Here is a 22,019-nt window from a genome sequence, read left to right as displayed (position 1 = left end):
CATTAACGCGCACGCTATTAATACATTTACTGTAATTTGTATCAGTACAGATACAAGCTTTCTGTTATAATGTACTGTTATAAGGACTTTCTGTTACAATGTATTGCAATTTAATACAAATAAATATAAAGTTGACGAGATTTTAAATAATATAAATATAAACGAGTTGAAGTTTCATAGCATGGCACTCGAGCATTGCCATACCAAATGCAGGTTGCTGCAGTATACTTATTATACTGTAATATGTAAATAGAGTAATCTTAACCATTGTTATCAACGGGGATCAAGCGAACTTAAAATACCGTGCACAACCAACATACTCGAGGCTGTAAGAAATATCTGTCGTAATTCAATCAAAAATGAATAGTATCTATGTATTGAGTTTGAGTTAGCTTCTCGAATCACTACGTGAAATAATAAAAAATATTATTTTCATAGAATAATGTCATCTAATTAATCATTCGCCTACTATTCTAATAATTGATTCGTTATTATTTCATGCAACCCAACCCTCTGGCAACGGCATTGAAAAATCTAAACCAAATCGGAAATATAGATCATATTCACTTTTAATTTAGCTGTAAATTATAATCATAGAGATATAAGGATAGAGTGCGAGAGCGAGCTGAGAAAGCGAAAGCGAAAGCGAAAGAGAACGCTGCATAAAGGCCTCTTGTGTCCTTGTCTAATAACGCATGGTCATTCGTATAGCAAACATATAAGTGTATAGCCAACACAAACATTGTCAGTGTCATGCCTGATTAGACAAGGACAGAAGACACTTTTATGCAGCGTTCTTTCTACTCCTATGTCGCATCCACCTACACGATAATTTAAGACTATATGACTCGCGTACTCTAACTCTTTGTATATCTATGGTTATAATAGACATTTATTGCAGTCTCACAGTTGTTCGAAATTTTGAATTTTAGAACATGTCTAAGAATCATCGAAATGGAAAGGTAGGTAGCATTTCTGCACTTCCATCAAAATTACTATTAACAAATTGAACACTTTAAACACTCCATCCATTAAATAAACCTCTATTATATAATTGTGATAGTATGAAACTTCCTTTCTGCTGTGACGTCCATATCTCATAAAAAGATTATTTGAAAGTTAGTGGTTTTCACGTTCGTGTTCTATGTACATATGTAGCGCTTAAAGTTCTAAAACAGACAATTTAAATATCCGTGAAGGTCACCTTTTATAAACATTGTAAGTTATAATTTAATTTTATACATATAAGAAATCATTCATATTCTAATATTGAAATATACATCTATACAGATATTGCATACATATGTATGTATGTTAGGTTAGAAAAATTTATCAAATATCCAGCTGGACAAATTGTAAAGTACAAATTAAATAAAAAAAAAAAAAAAGAAAAAAAGAAAAAAAAGAAAGAAAAGATATGTATCTATATATATATATATATATATATATTTATATGTACAGCAAATTTCCAATTAGATGAATTTTTTACTGTATATTCCAAAAACAATATGTAAAACGATTTTAATTAATATTATCATTTGTCATTTTACATCTACCTATTTACAAAATTACTGTGGACTTGTCTAAAACCACCAGAAATGAATAACATAGAAACTTAGGACTTTACCTTGTCGCTGCTATTACTGCAAAAAGCCTACGACCACAAAGTATTAGTAGAAGTAGTTGGTAATATTAGTATTGCTAACTACTATTACTAGTAATAAATATTAGTAATAGTAATTATGAAAACAGTCAATCATATACATTTTGAAAATATTTAGATTTTTTTCTTTGGTTATACTAAAATAAATTCTCTCTTATTTAAGCAAACGACTCAAAAAATATTTGTTTAGGTATACAATATAATGTATATCTCCTATATGATTATAAAATGGTACATGTAACTTAGAATAAACCATGTTTAGAACCTCGTATGACTGGTTACTACTTACAGACTTATTAATATGTGTAAATATTTATAGTATATTTAAGAGATTTATGGCCTAACAAAATGATAAGCCTCATTAAATAGACATAGCGACAAATGATTTCTATCAGACTGTTTTAACATTATTAAGCGAACTATTAAGAATGATATTATTTTACAATTTTCATGTATAATAAAGATTTAGAGGTCTTCAAATACTTTAACAAATTACTGAGTATCCTAAATCTAACTTACAAAAGGATATTATAAAAGATGTATACCAACTTTGTCTATCTGAAATATCTCTTATTACTTTAAATAACAGAAAACAGTAAGTTATAAAATATATTTAGATTCTAAAACAGATCTAATATGATGACGATGTATTTTCTTTTATATATATATATATATATATATATGGTGATATCATATACAAAAGATCTTCAGAGACCTTTCAAGACCTTTTAAGACCTTCATGTCAGTTTCATTTTTTAGTGAAGTGTCTTATATTCCAATTACATAAAATGTTGAATAATGAACATAAAAGTACTTCATTAGATTAATTGTAAAATTCAGTGTTACTAAGATTCCTTCTATCTTTCTTTACAGAATGATTAATTTTATTAGTATTTTTTAGATGTGTATGTGTGCATATATTGTTTATCGTAATGAGGCTTGTAATTTAGTACAACCTTTGCTTAGATAAGTACACGTTTAATATTTTAGATACAAGCAAACAGTAAATAGTGACTATTACAAACAGCAGTGTTAGATTGTTGGCGTTATTCTTACAAGAATATTGATATTGAGACATTGTGAAAGTCTAAACCACACATATTTTTCATACCAGAAACACAATTTTTTGGCCCGCTCGAACCTTACAATTGTTATTTTTGGATGTTTTGTTGGGTAGTATATCAGTAACACTGCAAAATATAATAGAAATATTTCACAATGCAAGTAATAAATTCGACAAACTCAAATGTATGAGGAATTATTTTCAATATAATCCCTATTCTATTGAAGTCAGACATAAAAGTTATATGCCTTGACAACACAAATTCTACAGAGCGTTTAACCTTTTCGCCTACAAAGAAACTATTACAACAAAGTATGTCTTCCTCCTAATTTTTTGTAAATAATTCTTATTCTTCTCTTATTATTTGAAACAATAAAAATGAAGTCAACAGAGTTGGAGGAATACCTTGTATACTACTTGCAGCAGCTACAATATCTACATAAATTTTAAAACATTTATCCTATTTAATATTTTTTTAAATTTAAGTGACACAATCTCAAACTTAATAATTGTCAATTGTATGAATTTAAAAGTTGTGTTCATGTGTTACAAAGTCTAAAAAACACAAAGAGTAACATGCAGTTTTGTAACAAAATTTTACTTGAAATTTTTTACGCAAACATTCTATGAAGATAAAAAGAACAGTACATATTTTCCTAAGACCTCTGTTATATGATTTTTTGCTGTCATATCCCAATTGGTTATAAGTTTCAAACATAATAATGATGAATGCATATAATTCTGTTCATATTCAATTGTCAGTAGTCGTTGAAATCCATGATTGTTTTCCAGATTGGGGTTAGGTTATATAAACTTTTATATGAATAATCTAATATAAAAAAAGAATATTTATATGTATCTAATGTTGATATTGACAAGATTTTATGTAATTATTCTATTATACGTATACAATTAGCGATATTTAATTTTATTACTAAATGTATACACATATTCGTATTTACGAGTCATATTTCTTTAAATATTTATACGCAATTATTCTTCAACCTATTTGTTATTAGAAGTAAAAATACTACTCTTATTTATGTAAAAATATCTCTAGAATCTTCAGGCGACTCTTATCTTTTTAAATGGGACTAAATGTAACATTTAAACATGACAAATTATGTATGAATTTTTTTCTAAAGCTCAAAAATTGCCTTTATTATAACGTATAGTCTAACCTATATTCTAATATTCTACATTTCTGATATTTTATTGTATTCTAATATTCTAACGTATTCTAATATTTTATAACTCTAGTATTCTCATATATTCTAATATTCTATAATTCTGGTATTTTAATATATTCTAATATTTATATAAAAGCATTGTTCTTTATTACTTAACGTACATAATATACGTCACCGTGATTCTTCAGGACTAACGTTACTCTATTAAACCAGTTGCACTACCAGCCAAATCTGCATTAACGGATTCTGCTATTAGCTTTTGTGGACAGAAAGGCTGCAGATTTGATATGGGATCAGTTTTATTCGGTTATGTTAGCGGACTGTCAATAGAAATATAAGAAAACCTCGTGCAGCGGATCTTCGCAGAAATCAAACAGATTCTGTTCATTAATCTAATCTATCTATTTGTAATAAAATACTGGGAAAAATAATAAAAGATATACCGAAGAAAATAGTAAAAGTAAAATTAAAAATATGGTCACAGTTATAATAATAGTTCGCCCGAGTTTAGTTCTGAATTGTCTAAATGTCTAAATATTGGCAAATTTTCTTCGCATTCTTCATTATCAGCAGACTGGTCTTCTTCGTCCATTGCTTGTTCTGGATTTATGTTACATGTTGATGGTTAATGGTTCTGATTGGATGTATGGGGTACGTAATAATGACGGTACTTTTGATTTACTTAAATTCTTTAGTTATTGCTTATGAACTCTGTTTTTAAGGCTAATGCATGAGATATATGGATCTGATGTTTCCGTAGCTCTATTAAATATATGTATGCTGTAAATTGTTCTTACAACTATTTTTGCAAGCGTGAAAATTGTCTATCATATTTGTAAAATTTGTTTTTAGATTCCGCTGCGTCTTCTGCTAAGTGGCCTTGAGATTAAAATGCATTGTTGAAAATCTGCTTGCTACGTATTAAAATTTTGTGTATGGTTTGTGGCATTGGATACCACGAGGATGCCTTTTTAAATAATTTTGCATTGTGAAAACAATGTGATTTAAATTTCTTTAAATCTATAGCAAATTGGCAAGATATTGTTATTACAATCGTTCGTAAATTCTAGGGTAGGTTGATGTTTACACCTGTTGTGTTTGCCAATATTTGTGTTTGTTGAAATGCTCGACGAGCTGCGTTCTCGTCATTTGAATTCTCGCTACCTGCAGGTTTAGGAATAACTGTTATATTTATTTTTTTTTCAATAAAGAAGCTATTTTTTGTCGTCTTTTTGTTTTATTTACCATTTTTCAGTTCTCATTCTGCGAGATATATGAATGATGCATTCCAGAAATCGAATCCACGCATGAAGGGGACTGAAGTCACGTTGTAAATTTCCATTTTTTTTTTTTTTTTTTATTTAATTTGTACTTTACAATTTGTCCAGCTGGACATTCGGTCAATTTTTCTATCTTTATTGCTAACTAACATGTGAATGGCCAGCCCTAACGGAATACCATCTTCTAGTTTGTCTATTTTATTTCTTTAGTGAGATCAGGGGGGTGTTTTCTCTTTAGTCTTCTTTTTATGAGATTTCTGCTCGTTTCAGCTGATTTGTATGTGTTGTCATTCTTTTCTTATATTTTTTTGCGTATCTGCCGATTTTTTCTTTGATCGTTGGTATTTTTAGGTCTCTCCGTAAATCCTTGATTCTGACATACCATGGGGCCGTTGACTATTGCTCTGAGTATCTTCGATTGTAGCGACTCGAGTTTATTTATGTGACTCATTGCTGCTGTCTCCCATAGTGGTATTCCGTACGTTCAAATTAGTTTTATTATCGTTTTGTAAATTTTTAGTCTATTTTCCATGCTGAGCTTAGACTTTCGACTAGTTATCCAGTACATCTGTCTTTCTTTTATTCATATTTTGTCTATAATTGATTTAGTATGCTACTTCCATGTAAGTTGTGTGTCTAACTGGAGTCCTAGATATTTAACTTCTTGCTTTGTTTGTCTTATGTGCGTGCCATCCAATTGGATATTTGGTGGTTTCTGTTTTCGTAGTGTAAATGTAATATGGTTGCATTTATTGGGGTTTTCTTCTGTTTGTTTATCTTACAGTCATTTTGAATTACTTTTGCCGTTGTATGTTACTCGTGGGTTCTTCATTATCGAGATTTTTGCAAAAAACAGTCGATACCACTACAGTCAATTCAGCCCATATGTGTGTATTTGTGAAGCTCACTAGCATAGCCGCTTGACGATCTGTTTACATCCATCAGTCATTGATCTGTTTACCTTGGTGTTAAATTTTACAAAACTAAATAATCGTTTACAACTGCATATGTGAGACTGCAAGAGATTTTTCTAAAAACCTACTTCGACGACAATTTTGACAGTCGAACAATTAAATTCCTTGATATTATGGTTGAGATGTTTGCAATTTTTAATAATAGCAATACGATGTAAAAGGCTAATATGAATTGTAATTATATTATTATTTATTATCCAAAATCATAGTCAGCCGTTTTACGGTGTGACAGTTGGATTTAAAGATTAAGTCAAACTTAACGCAGCTCATTAATGATAATTTTTTTCACTATGCAGTTGTACACAGGACTGCAATATGCAGGATATATAATAGGAATACTCAATGAAATACTCAAGCTGGCCTAGCCTTTGTTTATAGTTAATATATATTACCTGATACCATGATATAAACAAAATGTAAGATATGTAATGTGTGTTTTTTTTTTGCGTGAGGAGGGGAAAATGCTGTTACGCATGCCCAGTGACCCGCATCACTGGGTTATGTGGGACTCGGGCGGATGTTGTTGCCATACCCACTAAAAACCCCTCCTCCTTCTTCCTCTGCTTTGAGGACAGACAACCCCGGTAAAATAATAATAAATAATAAAGCTGAGAAGTAGTTGTCTATAATTTAATCCGATTATGTTTGCTCGAGATTTATGACAGTAGGCTTGAGCTCGAAGTGACACAACTGGTTACTAAACGTAGCCACGGTCACGGGATGGACGTTTTTACCTAACAGAGGTATGGAGTTGCTGTATAGCTCTCCTTAAAAATATAGTTGTAGCGGCACACGTGCTCGAGGACAAATCAAGCCACGAGTAGTTTTGCCTCGGAGTATCATTATCGTAGGACACACACATATTGCATTAATAATCAAACTCCGAGCAGAAACAATGTCGCCGTTACGTGGAACCGTCTAACAAAGGCGATTGGAATTTTATCGGTACCCCCTCGACCAATATAATGTAAACGAACGCGGTCGTAAGGAGAGAAGAGTTTCATCAGTCTCAATTATGTGCGTTGATCCAACATCAGCGAGTTACACACGTCCTAGCGAACATTTTTGTATCTTTTATTGTTGAAGATATACTCTCTACGCTTCAACAAGAGTTAGTTAGAGTTCTACTTGTACTGTGGACAAGTAAGTTGAGTTATACTTGAATTGTGGACAAGTAAGTTGGAGTTCGACTTAGACTTTGGAAGAAAGCGCATTTGCCATCCCGTTGATCATTGTCATTAGCATCTCGAGTATCTAATCACCATGGTTACTTGTTAAATTCTGTAATAATCATATTTGTACCAGTAAATATCATCTCTATTGTATAACAACAATGACTAATCCAAATGAAGATTCGTTACACGCCCCTAACCCCGATGAGAGCTCGACATATATATACATTAATAAGAAATACCAATTGAAAACATGTACTGATTTTCTCAATCAATTCTAGTATATAAGAGAATAACAATGTTACTATTTATAACTTTAAATTAATTTATAATTGTTTACCATTATATTATTTAGTAAATAATTAGCTTCTTTTAAAATTACATTATTACAGATGTCCATTCATTGGGGTATAGCAGGTGCTGGAAAATATCACATGGTTTTGTAACATGCTTACGAACATTACCAGAATCCGAACATGTAGTTCTTGCAGTAGCGGCACGTGAACTATCAAGGGCACAGAACTTTTCTAGCTTACATAAAATTAAAAAGGCGTTATTACAATTATGTAGAGCTAGCTCTACAATTATGTAGAGCTAGCGAAAGACAAGAATATTGGTATGTTTCGTGTTTTTTTAAGCTGAATTAATATAGAAATAATCTTTTTATAAACGTTTTTGAACGTCATTGAATCTAACAAATCCGCCTTACTCTCCTTGCCTCTGGAAACGCAAGAGCACGCAAGAGCAAGAGAACGCACGTTCAGTTCCTCGCTTGAGTGCGACCCATACCATGGTTCCTTTGGGACCTCTTATCCTCATAATGAGTGGAATACGTTACAATAAAAAACAAATTTGGCCTTGAAAATCATGCTCCAGATCAATTTTGCACAAACATTTTATTACAAATCTCCACCGATCCAGATGTGTAGAATCACGCTACGGTGGTTTTTGCACATACTTTTCATACACCCTGTACATTGTACACTGTACATACTCGCCACTCGGCAAGGAAATCATACACGCAATTCATTTACCACACGTTTTTTCATCACTTCGACACTCTCTAACTTCGCATGCGCAATTACTCTACAGATACGCACCTCCGAAATACCGAAAGCTAAATACGATAGCCAGTTTTTGTGAAATAACACAAAATTGTTGTAATCTATTGTTTTTCATTTTTTTACATTTACAGATGTCGTATATATTGGAACGTTACATTCTCAACACTTTGACATTGCAAAATTAATGTTATATCATGGGAACCATGTTTTATGTGAAAAACCTTTAACTATGAATTTGAAGCAAACAACAGAGTTGATAAATTTAGCAAAGCAGAAGAAGTTGTTCTTAATGGAAGGTATTTGGAGTAGTAGTTGTTTTCCTATATATGAAACTCTTAAAAAAGAAATTGTCATAGAGTGTTATCAGCGTTGTCATAGACTGTTGTCACCATATTTTAAAAAGAATCGTTGTAACGAAGTTAGTGAGTGACGAATAGTGATTGCGCAAACATAGATTGCCGGAGCATCAAACGATATTGTAACAATCATACCGTTACCAAATCTACTAGCACTATACCATTTTCCTACATATATATATGCCTAAGATACAATAAGTTACATATATATAAAATATATATGTATGTATATTTCAATATTCCTATAAGATATACAGGGTATATTGTTTAATACCAACCACCACTTCTCGAGTGTTTCCAATAATATTGTAACGTCGCGTGAAAAGGTCCGCGCGACGTCCTTCATTGTCTGACCGTCAAGGCCCAAGCACCGTTAGAGGAACACTCAATAAACCTAAGGCCCCACCATAAACCGAGTCTTATTAGTTCGCAGGAAGCTTTAACCGTACAAGTATTTTCAGTTTATTACTGGTACTTAAAAGGTCCTTAGGTCTATTGTACATTCTTCCAAATTACGAAGAAAGGAAGTAGTTACCTAAAGGGAAAAACGAAAAAATTGCCTAATGGAATAGCTGGTAATATAACCGAATAAAACTGATCCCATATCAAATCTGCAGCCTTTCTGTCCACAAAAGCTAATAGCAGAATCCGTTAATGCAGATTTGGCTGGTAGTGCAACTGGTTTAATAGAGTAACGTTAGTCCTGAAGAATCACGGTGACGTATATTATGTACGTTAAGTAATAAAGAACAATGCTTTTATATAAATATTAGAATATATTAAAATACCAGAATTATAGAATATTAGAATATATGAGAATACCAGAGTTATAAAATATTAGAATACGTTAGAATATTAGAATACAATAAAATATCAGAAATGTAGAATATTAGAATATAGGTTAGACTATACGTTATAATAAAGGCAATTTTTGAGCTTTAGAAAAAAATTCATACATAATTTGTCATGTTTAAATGTTACATTTAGTCCCATTTAAAAAGATAAGAGTCGCCTGAAGATTCTAGAGATATTTTTACATAAATAAGAGTAGTATTTTTACTTCTAATAACAAATAGGTTGAAGAATAATTGCTTATAAATATTTAAAGAAATATGACTCGTAAATACGAATATGTGTATACATTTAGTAATAAAATTAAATATCGCTAATTGTATACGTATAATAGAATAATTACATAAAATCTTGTCAATATCAACATTAGATACATATAAATATTCTTTTTTTATATTAGATTATTCATATAAAAGTTTATATAACCTAACCCCAATCTGGAAAACAATCATGGATTTCAACGACTACTGACAATTGAATATGAACAGAATTATATGCATTCATCATTATTATGTTTGAAACTTATAACCAGTTGGGATATGACAGCAAAAAATCATATAACAGAGGTCTTAGGAAAATATGTACTGTTCTTTTTATCTTCATAGAATGTTTGCGTAAAATATTTCAAGTAAAATTTTGTTACAAAACTGCATGTTACTCTTTGTGTTTTTTAGGCTTTGTAACACATGAACACAACTTTTAAATTCATACAATTGACAATTATTAAGTTTGAGATTGTGTCACTTAAATTTAAAAAAATATTAAATAGGATAAATGTTTTAAAATTTATGTAGATATTGTAGCTGCTCAAGTAGTATACAAGGTATTCCTCCAACTCTGTTGACTTCATTTTTATTGTTTCAAATAATAAGAGAAGAATAAGAATTATTTACAAAAAATTAGGAGGAAGACATACTTTGTTGTAATAGTTTCTTTGTAGGCGGAAAGGTAAAACGCTCTGTAGAATTTGTGTTGTCAAGGCATATAACTTTTATGTCTGACTTCAATAGAATAGGGATTATATTGAAAATAATTCCTCATACATTTGAGTTTGTCGAATTTATTACTTGCATTGTGAAATATTTCTATTATATTTTGCAGTGTTACTGATATACTACCCAACAAAACATCCAAAAATAACAATTGTAAGGTTCGAGCGGGCCAAAAAATTGTGTTTCTGGTATGAAAAATATGTGTGGTTTAGACTTTCACAATGTCTCAATATCAATATTCTTGTAAGAATAACGCCAACAATCTAACACTGCTGTTTGTAATAGTCACTATTTACTGTTTGCTTGTATCTAAAATATTAAACGTGTACTTATCTAAGCAAAGGTTGTACTAAATTACAAGCCTCATTACGATAAACAATATATGCACACATACACATCTAAAAAATACTAATAAAATTAATCATTCTGTAAAGAAAGATAGAAGGAATCTTAGTAACACTGAATTTTACAATTAATCTAATGAAGTACTTTTATGTTCATTATTCAACATTTTATGAAATTGGAATATAAGACACTTCACTAAAAAATGAAACTGACATGAAGGTCTTAAAAGGTCTTGAAAGGTCTCTGAAGATCTTTTGTATATGATATCACCATATATATATATATATATATATAAAAGAAAATACATCGTCATCATATTAGATCTGTTTTAGAATCTAAATATATTTTATATCTTACTGTTTTCTGTTATTTAAAGTAATAAGAGATATTTCAGATAGACAAAGTTGGTATACATCTTTTATAATATCCTTTTGTAAGTTAGATTTAGGATACTCAGTAATTTGTTAAAGTATTTGAAGACCTCTAAATCTTTATTATACATGAAAATTGTAAAATAATATCATTCTTAATAGTTCGCTTAATAATGTTAAAACAGTCTGATAGAAATCATTTGTCGCTATGTCTATTTAATGAGGCTTATCATTTTGTTAGGCCATAAATCTCTTAAATATACTATAAATATTTACACATATTAATAAGTCTGTAAGTAGTAACCAGTCATACGAGGTTCTAAACATGGTTTCTTCTAAGTTACATGTACCATTTTATAATCATATAGGAGATATACATTATATTGTATACCTAAACAAATATTTTTTGAGTCGTTTGCTTAAATAAGAGAGAATTTATTTTAGTATAACCAAAGAAAAAAATCTAAATATTTTCAAAATGTATATGATTGACTGTTTTCATAATTACTATTACTAATATTTATTACTAGTAATAGTAGTTAGCAATACTAATATTACCAACTACTACTACTAATACTTTGTGGTCGTAGGCTTTTTGCAGTAATAGCAGCGACAAGGTAAAGTCCTAAGTTTCTATGTTATTCATTTCTGGTGGTTTTAGACAAGTCCACAGTAATTTTGTAAATAGGTGGATGTAAAATGACAAATGATAATATTAATTAAAATCGTTTTACATATTGTTTTTGGAATATACAGTAAAAAATTCATCTAATTGGAAATTTGCTGTACATATAAATATATATATATATATAGATACATATCTTTTCTTTCTTTTTTTTCTTTTTTTCTTTTTTTTTTTTTTTTATTTAATTTGTACTTTACAATTTGTCCAGCTGGATATTTGGTAAATTTTTCTAACCTAACATACATACATATGTATGCAATATCTGTATAGATGTATATTTCAATATTAGAATATGAATGATTTCTTATATGTATAAAATTAAATTATAACTTACAATGTTTATAAAAGGTGACCTTCACGGATATTTAAATTGTCTGTTTTAGAACTTTAAGCGCTACATATGTACATAGAACACGAACGTGAAAACCACTAACTTTCAAATAATCTTTTTATGAGATATGGACGTCACAGCAGAAAGGAAGTTTCATACTATCACAATTATATAATAGAGGTTTATTTAATGGATGGAGTGTTTAAAGTGTTCAATTTGTTAATAGTAATTTTGATGGAAGTGCAGAAATGCTACCTACCTTTCCATTTCGATGATTCTTAGACATGTTCTAAAATTCAAAATTTCGAACAACTGTGAGACTGCAATAAATGTCTATTATAACCATAGATATACAAAGAGTTAGAGTACGCGAGTCATATAGTCTTAAATTATCGTGTAAGTGGATGCGACATAGGAGTAGAAAGAACGCTGCATAAAAGTGTCTTCTGTCCTTGTCTAATCAGGCATGACACTGACAATGTTTGTGTTGGCTATACACTTATATGTTTGCTATACGAATGACCATGCGTTATTAGACAAGGACACAAGAGGCCTTTATGCAGCGTTCTCTTTCGCTTTCGCTTTCGCTTTCTCAGCTCGCCCTCGCACTCTATCCTTATATCTCTATGATTATAATTTACAGCTAAATTAAAAGTGAATATGATCTATATTTCCGATTTGGTTTAGATTTTTCAATGCCGTTGCCAGAGGGTTGGGTTGCATGAAATAATAACGAATCAATTATTAGAATAGTAGGCGAATGATTAATTAGATGACATTATTCTATGAAAATAATATTTTTTATTATTTCACGTAGTGATTCGAGAAGCTAACTCAAACTCAATACATAGATAATATTCATTTTTGATTGAATTACGACAGATATTTCTTACAGCCTCGAGTATGTTGGTCGTGCACGGTATTTTAAGTTCGCTTGATCCCCGTTGATAACAATGGTTAAGATTACTCTATTTACATATTACAGTATAATAAGTATACTGCAGCAACCTGCATTTGGTATGGCAATGCTCGAGTGCCATGCTATGAAACTTCAACTCGTTTATATTTATATTATTTAAAATCTCGTCAACTTTATATTTATTTGTATTAAATTGCAATACATTGTAACAGAAAGTCCTTATAACAGTACATTATAACAGAAAGCTTGTATCTGTACTGATACAAATTACAGTAAATGTATTAATAGCGTGCGCGTTAATGGAATTATGCGGGATGTTCGGCCACAGGTGTAAAAATATTTAAGGGGTGATTCCTGAAACTAAAATAAAGCCAAAATCAAGGATAAAAAAAATTGCGTTTCGGGCTCTGTTTTTTTAGTTATTCGCAACTAAATATTAGTTTCTTTCTGAATGGACTCTCCACTACTATCTTGTTACATAACATGTTTAGATTTTAGAAATTTGGTAGGAGGGTAAAACAGTTCTGGAAGGGCAGGATCATTTCAACAGCCAAACATAAAGTACAAACATAAAGTTTAATTTAGTAGAGGTTTAGGTTATTCTACTGTAGATATTTTTGAGCCTTTCCGTTTTTAGTTTTTTAAACGTTTTGATTTCTTTTACTTTTAAATATTATTTGTCATTCATTTACGATTTTTCTTACAAAGCGTCGCGCAAGATGGTTTACATCGTCAAATGTCATAATATTCTTTTCTACGATTTGTGCTAGGCAAGCCTATGTGTCGTTCGATTTGAGGATCCCTGTGCGTCTCGCTGTTTAGGCTGACCTACTTTTGTTCAGTTAAGGAGGTTTGCTCGGACACAGAGACATTTCGGCTAAGTTTTAATTGACAATAACTAAAAAACAAAGCTGAAAACGCAATCTTTTTATTCCTGATTTGCATCTTATTTTAGCTTGAAGAATCGCTTAAATTTTTCAATTTTTCTACAGCTGTAGAGTATCGCCCTGTATATGTGTGTATATATATATATATATATATATATATATATATATATATATATATATGCCCACAGAACCCTGAGAAACAAATAGCGTGGAAGAAATCTAAACACATTTACCATTTATAGAAGACTAAAAAGAAAACACCCCACTGACCTCGCTAAAGAAACAAAATAGTCAAACTCGAAGATAGTATCCCGCTGGGGGTAGCCATCCACATATTATTTAGCAATTAAGTTAGAAAAATTGACCAAATTTCCAGCCGGACAAATGCTAAGTACAAATTAAATAATAATAATAATAATAATAAAACTTACCATTGGGGAGCTGAAGGTACTTGTTTAGTTTAGAAATTTAGCTGTGTCTGGCAATAAAAACGAACTGATCGCACGCTCGATGGCCGCTGACCATTGATATTGAGCCGATCGGAGGATGCTCGATCTTCGATTCCATCAGCGATTAGCACGAGCTGTAATTGGAAAATAATATCATTTAGGATTCAATAAAATCGTCGAAAGTATTAGTAGAGTACATTGGTTGACAGAAAGTAAGACAGAAATATTTTGGCAATTGTTTGAAATGCTCAAAGTTTTCGCCGACTAGTGGTAAAATCGAAGGATATTTGCGTAGTTGAGAAAAGGTAACGTACCTTTTCAAACGGTTATGCCCATGCCAGTCGACAAAGACATAAAAGGTTGGTGATTACCAATATGAGTTTTCATGACGAAATATTTTAGAACTTAAAGTAGACCCAGACGAGTAATTAGCAATCGAGGCTTTTGTTTTCTCGACTGGGCCATTCAAAGAATTCCTAACTAATAATGCGGTCGAACATGTTACATTCGGTACTCCACAGGCAAATGGAACACCGATGCTGGCAAAATTGTCGGAAACACCCGGGAAATGGCAGTCTTGAGTCTAGAGTCCAGTCGAATTCGCCTAGAACAATACAGTTTGCAGGTCAACGGGAGAAAGTCTTTCGCAATTGTTGTTTGAAATAAATCAGCTTGGCTTCATTAAGCGACAGGAATAAGTGACAAGCCTGAGCAAGAAAATGAACGCGTCTACGACAGAAAACCTAAAAATGCGACAGGGTATCAAACTCGACGATACGTGATGATCGGATACGTGATTCGGACGTCGCACCGGGAGTAGATAAGGAACTGGTACCGAAATTTGAAAGCCCCTACGTTATTAAAAAGATTTTAGAGAAAAATAGATATGTTGTTACAGATATAGGTGGGTTTTAATTAACACGTATGCCCTTTACAGGAATAGTAAGAGTCGATCAGATGAAATTTTGCATTTCAGAGGATAATTAACAATTAATAATTCGATTATTTATAAAGCACACCTTCTGTCATTTTACTTTTGTATTTGCGTGATTACCTCGAAAATGAAGATAAATTCGCCGGTGATATTTTCGATATGTGTGTATACCCATGCGATATACATAGGTTAAGAATATATTTTTGTAATATTTATCGGAAATCCGTGTCTACGTATGCATCGCATTATTTTAGATTTATTGTTACATCAGTTTTGGTTTGATTTTGCCGTCGGAATATCTTGCATTTCATTTGACTACATCGTACTGACAAGCTCTGTTTGGATTCGTTCTGTAGTTGGTATTTCTTTCGTTTATGCTAATGAGAAGTCGTAAATTCGTGACTATTATCAAGGTCGTCACTATTGTCAGGAATGGCTGTAGACGGTTATTTTACGACTTTCTCAATTGGCCTCTTTGGAAACTTAGAGACAGTTCAGACCATCACGAGCTCTGAAACAGTTAAGCATCCCTAAATATGCCCTGACCGTTTTTCCATCGTATTGTGTGCTAAACGCTTCAGTTGAAATCCAGGCATCTTTGTAAAGTTTTAACCCTTCTCCTTACACTTTGTACTCATCTTAACAATAAAGGTTATCTTTATATATGTATTTAGGATATGTCTATATATTGTAGTATCTTTAATTTTGCGCCACCTTCGAAAAGGTTGCGGTATATATAATATGCTGTTTAGTAAGTGAATGAGTAATCCTAACTATTGCCATACGTGCGTATAAATAAAATATAAATATGGTTGAAATTATTTAATCCTTGTAACATTCCTTATTTGTATAAATACAAAGAAAATTATTTGTCACTTTGCAATGCATTTCAAAATTGATAATATTTCTCTGGAAAAGATTTTTCATCTTATTCTACATTTTTTAGTGTAGCAACCAATAATACAGGGTGAACGTAAAATGGTTTTCATTGTTATTGATAAGGCGGTAATTTCTTTCTATCTATTTATTACTGTTGTTTCGTTTCTTTATACTTATTAATGAATAAACAATTGTGTGGGCTATCCAGTGCTGTATGCGAATAAGGAGTAAACCAGCTATACTGCGCCAGCAGTATTATACTTTGAACAGTGACAGAGAAGGATATTTCTATAACTTAATAGTGCGTCAGACATCACGTCGCGGCGAACAGATTTCCGTCGAAAATGAATAATTCGCAGAAGATCGTATCCTGTGACGATTTATGCCGACTAAAGAATATACAATGACCAATTAGATTTATATGTCGGGTTATCGTTAGAAATTTTAGGCGTGAAATAATTAATAAGTATAGCAAAAGCTATTGACAATGTTTCTGGGCTCAATAACGAATCCACGGTCAACGGGTAAACTCTTTGTACAATGGAATACATTTTGTAGCACGCAGACACGTTAACTCAGACGCTGGGTTACTTTCAGACTGACAGCCAAGACGATGACAGTAAACTCTCCAAGGTGATTGCAAAATAAAAGACAGATACAGTCACATATGTCAAATACATATCGATCGGGAATATCAACAAATTCCCAAGCGCCGTAACTAGGCAGTCCCGCGTAAACCAGCATTGCTCCTGATCGAGACTTGATTGCTTATACAGCGTGTCCCTCAACATCGGTACCTCCTCTGTAAGACATTTCGTTCATCCCGTGACCGTGGCTACGTTCGGCGACCAGTTACGTCACCTCGAGCCCAAGTATTGGGGATCTTCCTAAAGAAAGGCCCGATGTCCCTACATCTCCGACATATATAAAGATTGACGTTACTGTCGTTGAAATATTTGGGATAATTTTGTATCTGTCTGTTTCCCCTTGCCTATTGAGAAAGGCACTGCTATAACCGCGTGACAGGACAAAAGTTTGAACAGGAGGAACGAAAGTGACGTCATAAAAGATAGTTGATTGTTGATGAGATCTCAATGGTATCTTACGAGAATTTGCGAATAATTCATTTAAGACTGCAAGAATTCAAGATATATAAAAAAATATTTGGTGACAGAAATGTATTTCTCTTCGATGACATCTCTTTCATGCAATTATTCCCAGCAAAAGAACATTGTTGTATTGTATAAAAACAGTGGTGTGCTGTAAAGATTAATTTATAGTACCAAGTTTCATTCTGCGAACTCATCATTAATATGAGGTAAAAGGATGATACAGAGTTTATCGACCTATTAGATAATTTACAGTTTGGCGAAATAACAACTTCTGAGTTTGAAATACTATGAGTGCGAAGGAGTGATATATAGCAGTAAGAATATTCCAGATAGTAAGATTCGTAGACGAATATAACACAAAAATGATTGATGAATTAGCGAAATTACGTCGTGTGTACGTTATTCATTGAGTAGGCGAGAGTCGGGAAGCAGCTACATGCGAGAAAAAAACTTCCGAAAATATTATTCATGCAGATGTAAATAATCATGGATAACTGTTGCATGCAATAACATTAGCCGAGGGATCACGAGTTATGTTGCGACGAAACATACCAATTTCCGTTGGTTCGATAAACGACGCAATGGGAATGGCAAAGAAATTTATTTGTCAGTACTTCGAAGAGGTCAGCTGAAAGTGAGAGAATTGGAAGCAGATTCAAATATGCTGACGGCTACATTCCCATATCTCCAGTAATAGCAATGTTTCAACTGACGAAACGTTTCGGAGATGTTGAATAAAGAATGTCATCGCTTGTGCTAAGCTGGACAGTAGCGGTACACAGATTACAAATGGCTATAATAGATAGGACCGTAATTGATCTTGGCAAAGAGAATTTTGCAAAAGTGCAAATCTATGCCGCTTCTAGTCGTGTGGAAAGTTTAGGCAGCTTGGACATATCTGAATCTGAATAGCATCGAATGAAATTTTTATCAAACCATGTGACGAAAGAGCACTTGCAGCGACCAGTTTCCATGGAGAAACGCTCAGACACAAAGAAATGAAATTGGCGAATAATAACATATCATTCGCAATAACAATAGTTAAGAATGGAAAAGTAGGAAATTTGCAAGCTATCTCTACAAGACGTATAAGATTACGTCACAATAGCTTAATTCAATCCAAAGTAATCAATAAACCTTTAGAATTCTATCTTGCTTTTGGCATCAAATGTGAACAAATGGTTATTTATAACAGTGTCCTCTGCGGGAACCAATGCGGCTTCGCAAATCGTGCCCAAAGACGAGCAGGTTATTATCCCCTAACTGTGAGAGGGCGATTGCGAAAACCGGTAGGCGTTTTCAGCTACTGAAGATACCGTAACCCGTTGCGATTCTTTCAACCGCAGCAGGGTCGAAGGTTACAACAGCGAATAGTTGTTTGTAGATATTTGCTATTATTAATTATTATATCAGGAAATCAGAATTTATATTTCAAACGAATATATATTTCAAATCGAATTTATATTTTCAAAATAACGCCCTTGTAAGTTGGTAATAAGTTGAACGCCCTTCGCCGACAAGAGGTCGGATTGATAGCTCGTCTACGCACTACCTCAAATTCTCTTGCAGCCGCCTCATTCTCGCTTTTGGTTCGTTTCTTAGAATTCGCGACAGAATTTGTTTGTACAACTCTACAATTCGCGCGATGCTCGGTGCATCCTACAAAAACTTCATCGCAACCGTCCGTCTCGTTTCCACCCGACGCTATTGCGGTTATGTTTGTCGCAACCGATTCATCTAACGAAATTTTGTTCATTACGACGGTGTCCTTGAGACAAGCACTCGTGGGAACTACAACTGCCTGCTTGTGTTGCACGTTCTCGACACGAGATAGATCTACCTCACGCGCTCCCGTCTCTATGTATACTTTAAGGACCTCTGGAAACCCATCGGAATTCTCGTTTTTTATTCTACTAATGGAGATATCTCCCCTCTTCATGTTTATCTCGACGGTATCCAGGAAGTCTGTACCTATCAACAACGAGTGTTGCATCGCAGTGTTCGAAACTACGTGTATCGTTATATGATACAATTCACCGTCTATAATAATATCCGTCGGAAATTTCCCGAGCGTAAAATTTCTTTTAGACCCGATACTGTGAAATTCAATAATGTCTCGACTTAATTTGGGCGCTCCGATTCTTACATACTGATTATACCGCATCAAGGTTAACTCGCTACCGGTGTCTACCAGCGCGCTCAGTTCGAAATTTCCGATCTTCACGTCTTTACCACGCTTCGTCGGTAACAATCGAAACACACTACCAACCTCTTTAATGGACTCGCTCAGATTGTCGCACCTCGATGCAATGTATCCGTATTCTCTACACTTGAAACATTTAGGTCCCCTCGACTTGTTCGGACACTCTGCACACACGTGTTCTTCATCACCGCAATTATAACACCTTTTATACTTCGCTACATCTTCCGACTGCTTGTATCTTCCATTGTCCTTAGCTCTCACCGGTCTCATAGTTGACTCTGCTATACGGGATTTTTGTTCCTCATAGATGATAAGATTTTCTTTTAGCTCTTTTATTGATTTAGCCCCGTACAATATTGTTTTATTGACTTCTTTGTCTCTTATTCCATCTATGATGTACCTTATCTTTGCTGCTTCTTCCATATTCATTTGACTGGCTATACCAAGCATTCGGTACATGTACGCTGTACATCCTTCGTCGTCTCTTTCTCTTTTTTTTTTTTTTTTGTTTCCTGCAGTTTGCGGTGTATCTGCCAAATGTTAAATTTGTTCGAAAACTCCCTTATCAGACCTTCTTTTAACTCGCACCAAGTTCTAGCATGGCACTCATAATTCACAATTATCTTTGCCGATCCGTTCATCAACTTTTTTGCATAAAGTACCTTTTGTTCTTTTCCACCTACATATGCTTGCAGTTTCTTCGAACGCCTCGAACCATTGATTAATATTTTCGTTGTTTTCGCCTGTAAAAACTTCTAAGGCGTCTTGGACATCCTGAAAACTTACTGTTGTATACCTACGTATTTTCCTACGGAATTTGTCAGGTTTCTGACATACACCTCGCACGTTCCTTTTGCTTATTCTTTCGTCTCCTTCGTCGTCTTCAGTTTCGCTTTCGTCGCCGCTATCTTCTTCCGACGACGTATTCTCTTCTTCCATCGCCGCCTGTAGTCTCACACGTAGTTCAGCCTTCTTCCTCTCGTCTCTAGCCCCATACTAGCAAGACGTTCTCTTAATTCTTTTGTCCTAAGCTTCTCGAGATCTTCGTCTTCGTCTCGATCACGCTTAATTTTTGGTATTGCCCCTGAACCTTGCTTCTCCGTGGTCTTTTTACCGTTTGCTGGCTCTTTAGTACTTGGTTGTCCAGTACTATATGCTCGACTTAGCCTGGCAACCAACACTGTCCTTGCACCAGATATTGGTAGATTTAACTGTGCAAGCTTGTTTCTTAATTCTTCCAGCGTTGGATTTTCCTCACTTGAAAACTGTTCTTCTTCACAATTTGCCATTTTCAACTCTTTTCTTTTCAGCACGAGTAGTTCCGTAAAACGTGTCGTTCTCGGTCTGATTTCAATCCCGGACGAGCCCCCAAAATGTAGTATCGGAAAGGATAGGATTAGGATAATTTAGATTTGTAAAATTCTCCTAATGCTATTTATTTAAGATAAATAAAAATAACAGAGGTTTATTTTACAGAGAACGATAAATGTTCAACTTGAACTAAACGCAAAAATCTTATTCTACTCAAATCACTCTCGCAACTCTATAACTCTAACAACACAATCTCACAACAACGCTAGCAACTCAGGCAACTCCGCTGACTCTTTCAACTCTACAAATCTACTCCTCCGCTTCTCGACTAACTCTGACCTCTCGATAAAACGATCTCACTTCTCGATCAACGTTATTTTGTCCTTTTCCTAATCCGGTCCTGTTTTCGTGCCGCAAGGACTAGGTGACTTTAGTCAATAGGTTTTTCTCTTATGTAAACCAACAGCCGAAGGTCAGACGACAATGTTTTGGTTTGTTTCTAACCAGGTTTTTTCCTCGCGATACTACAATACACATGTATATATATATATATATCCATATACAGGGTGGTTGGTAACTGGTGGTAAAAGCGGAAAGGGAGTGATTCTACGCGAAGAAAGAAGTCGAAAATATAGAATAAAAATTTTTCGTTTGAGGCTTTGTTTTCGAGAAAATCGACTTTGAAAGTGTTCATAGAAATTTAATTAGAAGAGCAGAAGTATGTGTTCGGCAGAATGGGCAACATTTTCAGCAATTTTTGTAGTAATAAACTTTATGATTACTTCATATTATTTCATTATGTATTCCTAATTTTCCGTTACGGAAGAAACAAACTTAAACTGCAATAATATCCATCGAGACAACGATCTACAGGGAGATCCGTTATAACGAGACGTGATAAAGTGCACGCGTACCGAGCGAACATTCAAAGTCGATTTTCTCGAAAACAAAGCCTCAAACGAAAAATTGTTATTCTATATTTTCGAC

The 22,019-nt window shown here is 33.2% G+C and overlaps 1 protein-coding gene across 1 annotated transcript; it reads left to right on the top strand.

The window, feature by feature from the left end:
• The first annotated feature begins 5,579 nt into the window (after positions 1-5,579).
• On the top strand, positions 5,580-9,594 carry LOC125386776 (trans-1,2-dihydrobenzene-1,2-diol dehydrogenase-like). The gene is made up of 3 exons (XM_048413906.1): positions 5,580-5,604; positions 7,735-7,930; positions 8,515-9,594. Exons 1-3 carry the CDS (start codon positions 5,580-5,582, stop codon positions 8,834-8,836), a joined length of 543 nt encoding a protein of 180 aa, XP_048269863.1. The 3' UTR covers positions 8,837-9,594.
• The last annotated feature ends 12,425 nt before the right edge of the window (positions 9,595-22,019 follow it).

Source organism: Bombus terrestris, chromosome 17, assembly GCF_910591885.1.
Source record: "Bombus terrestris chromosome 17, iyBomTerr1.2, whole genome shotgun sequence".
Classification (NCBI taxonomy): Eukaryota; Metazoa; Arthropoda; class Insecta; order Hymenoptera; family Apidae; genus Bombus; species Bombus terrestris.
Note: the sequence above shows the minus strand (reverse complement) of the source record. Positions and strands in the feature narration are given on the sequence as shown.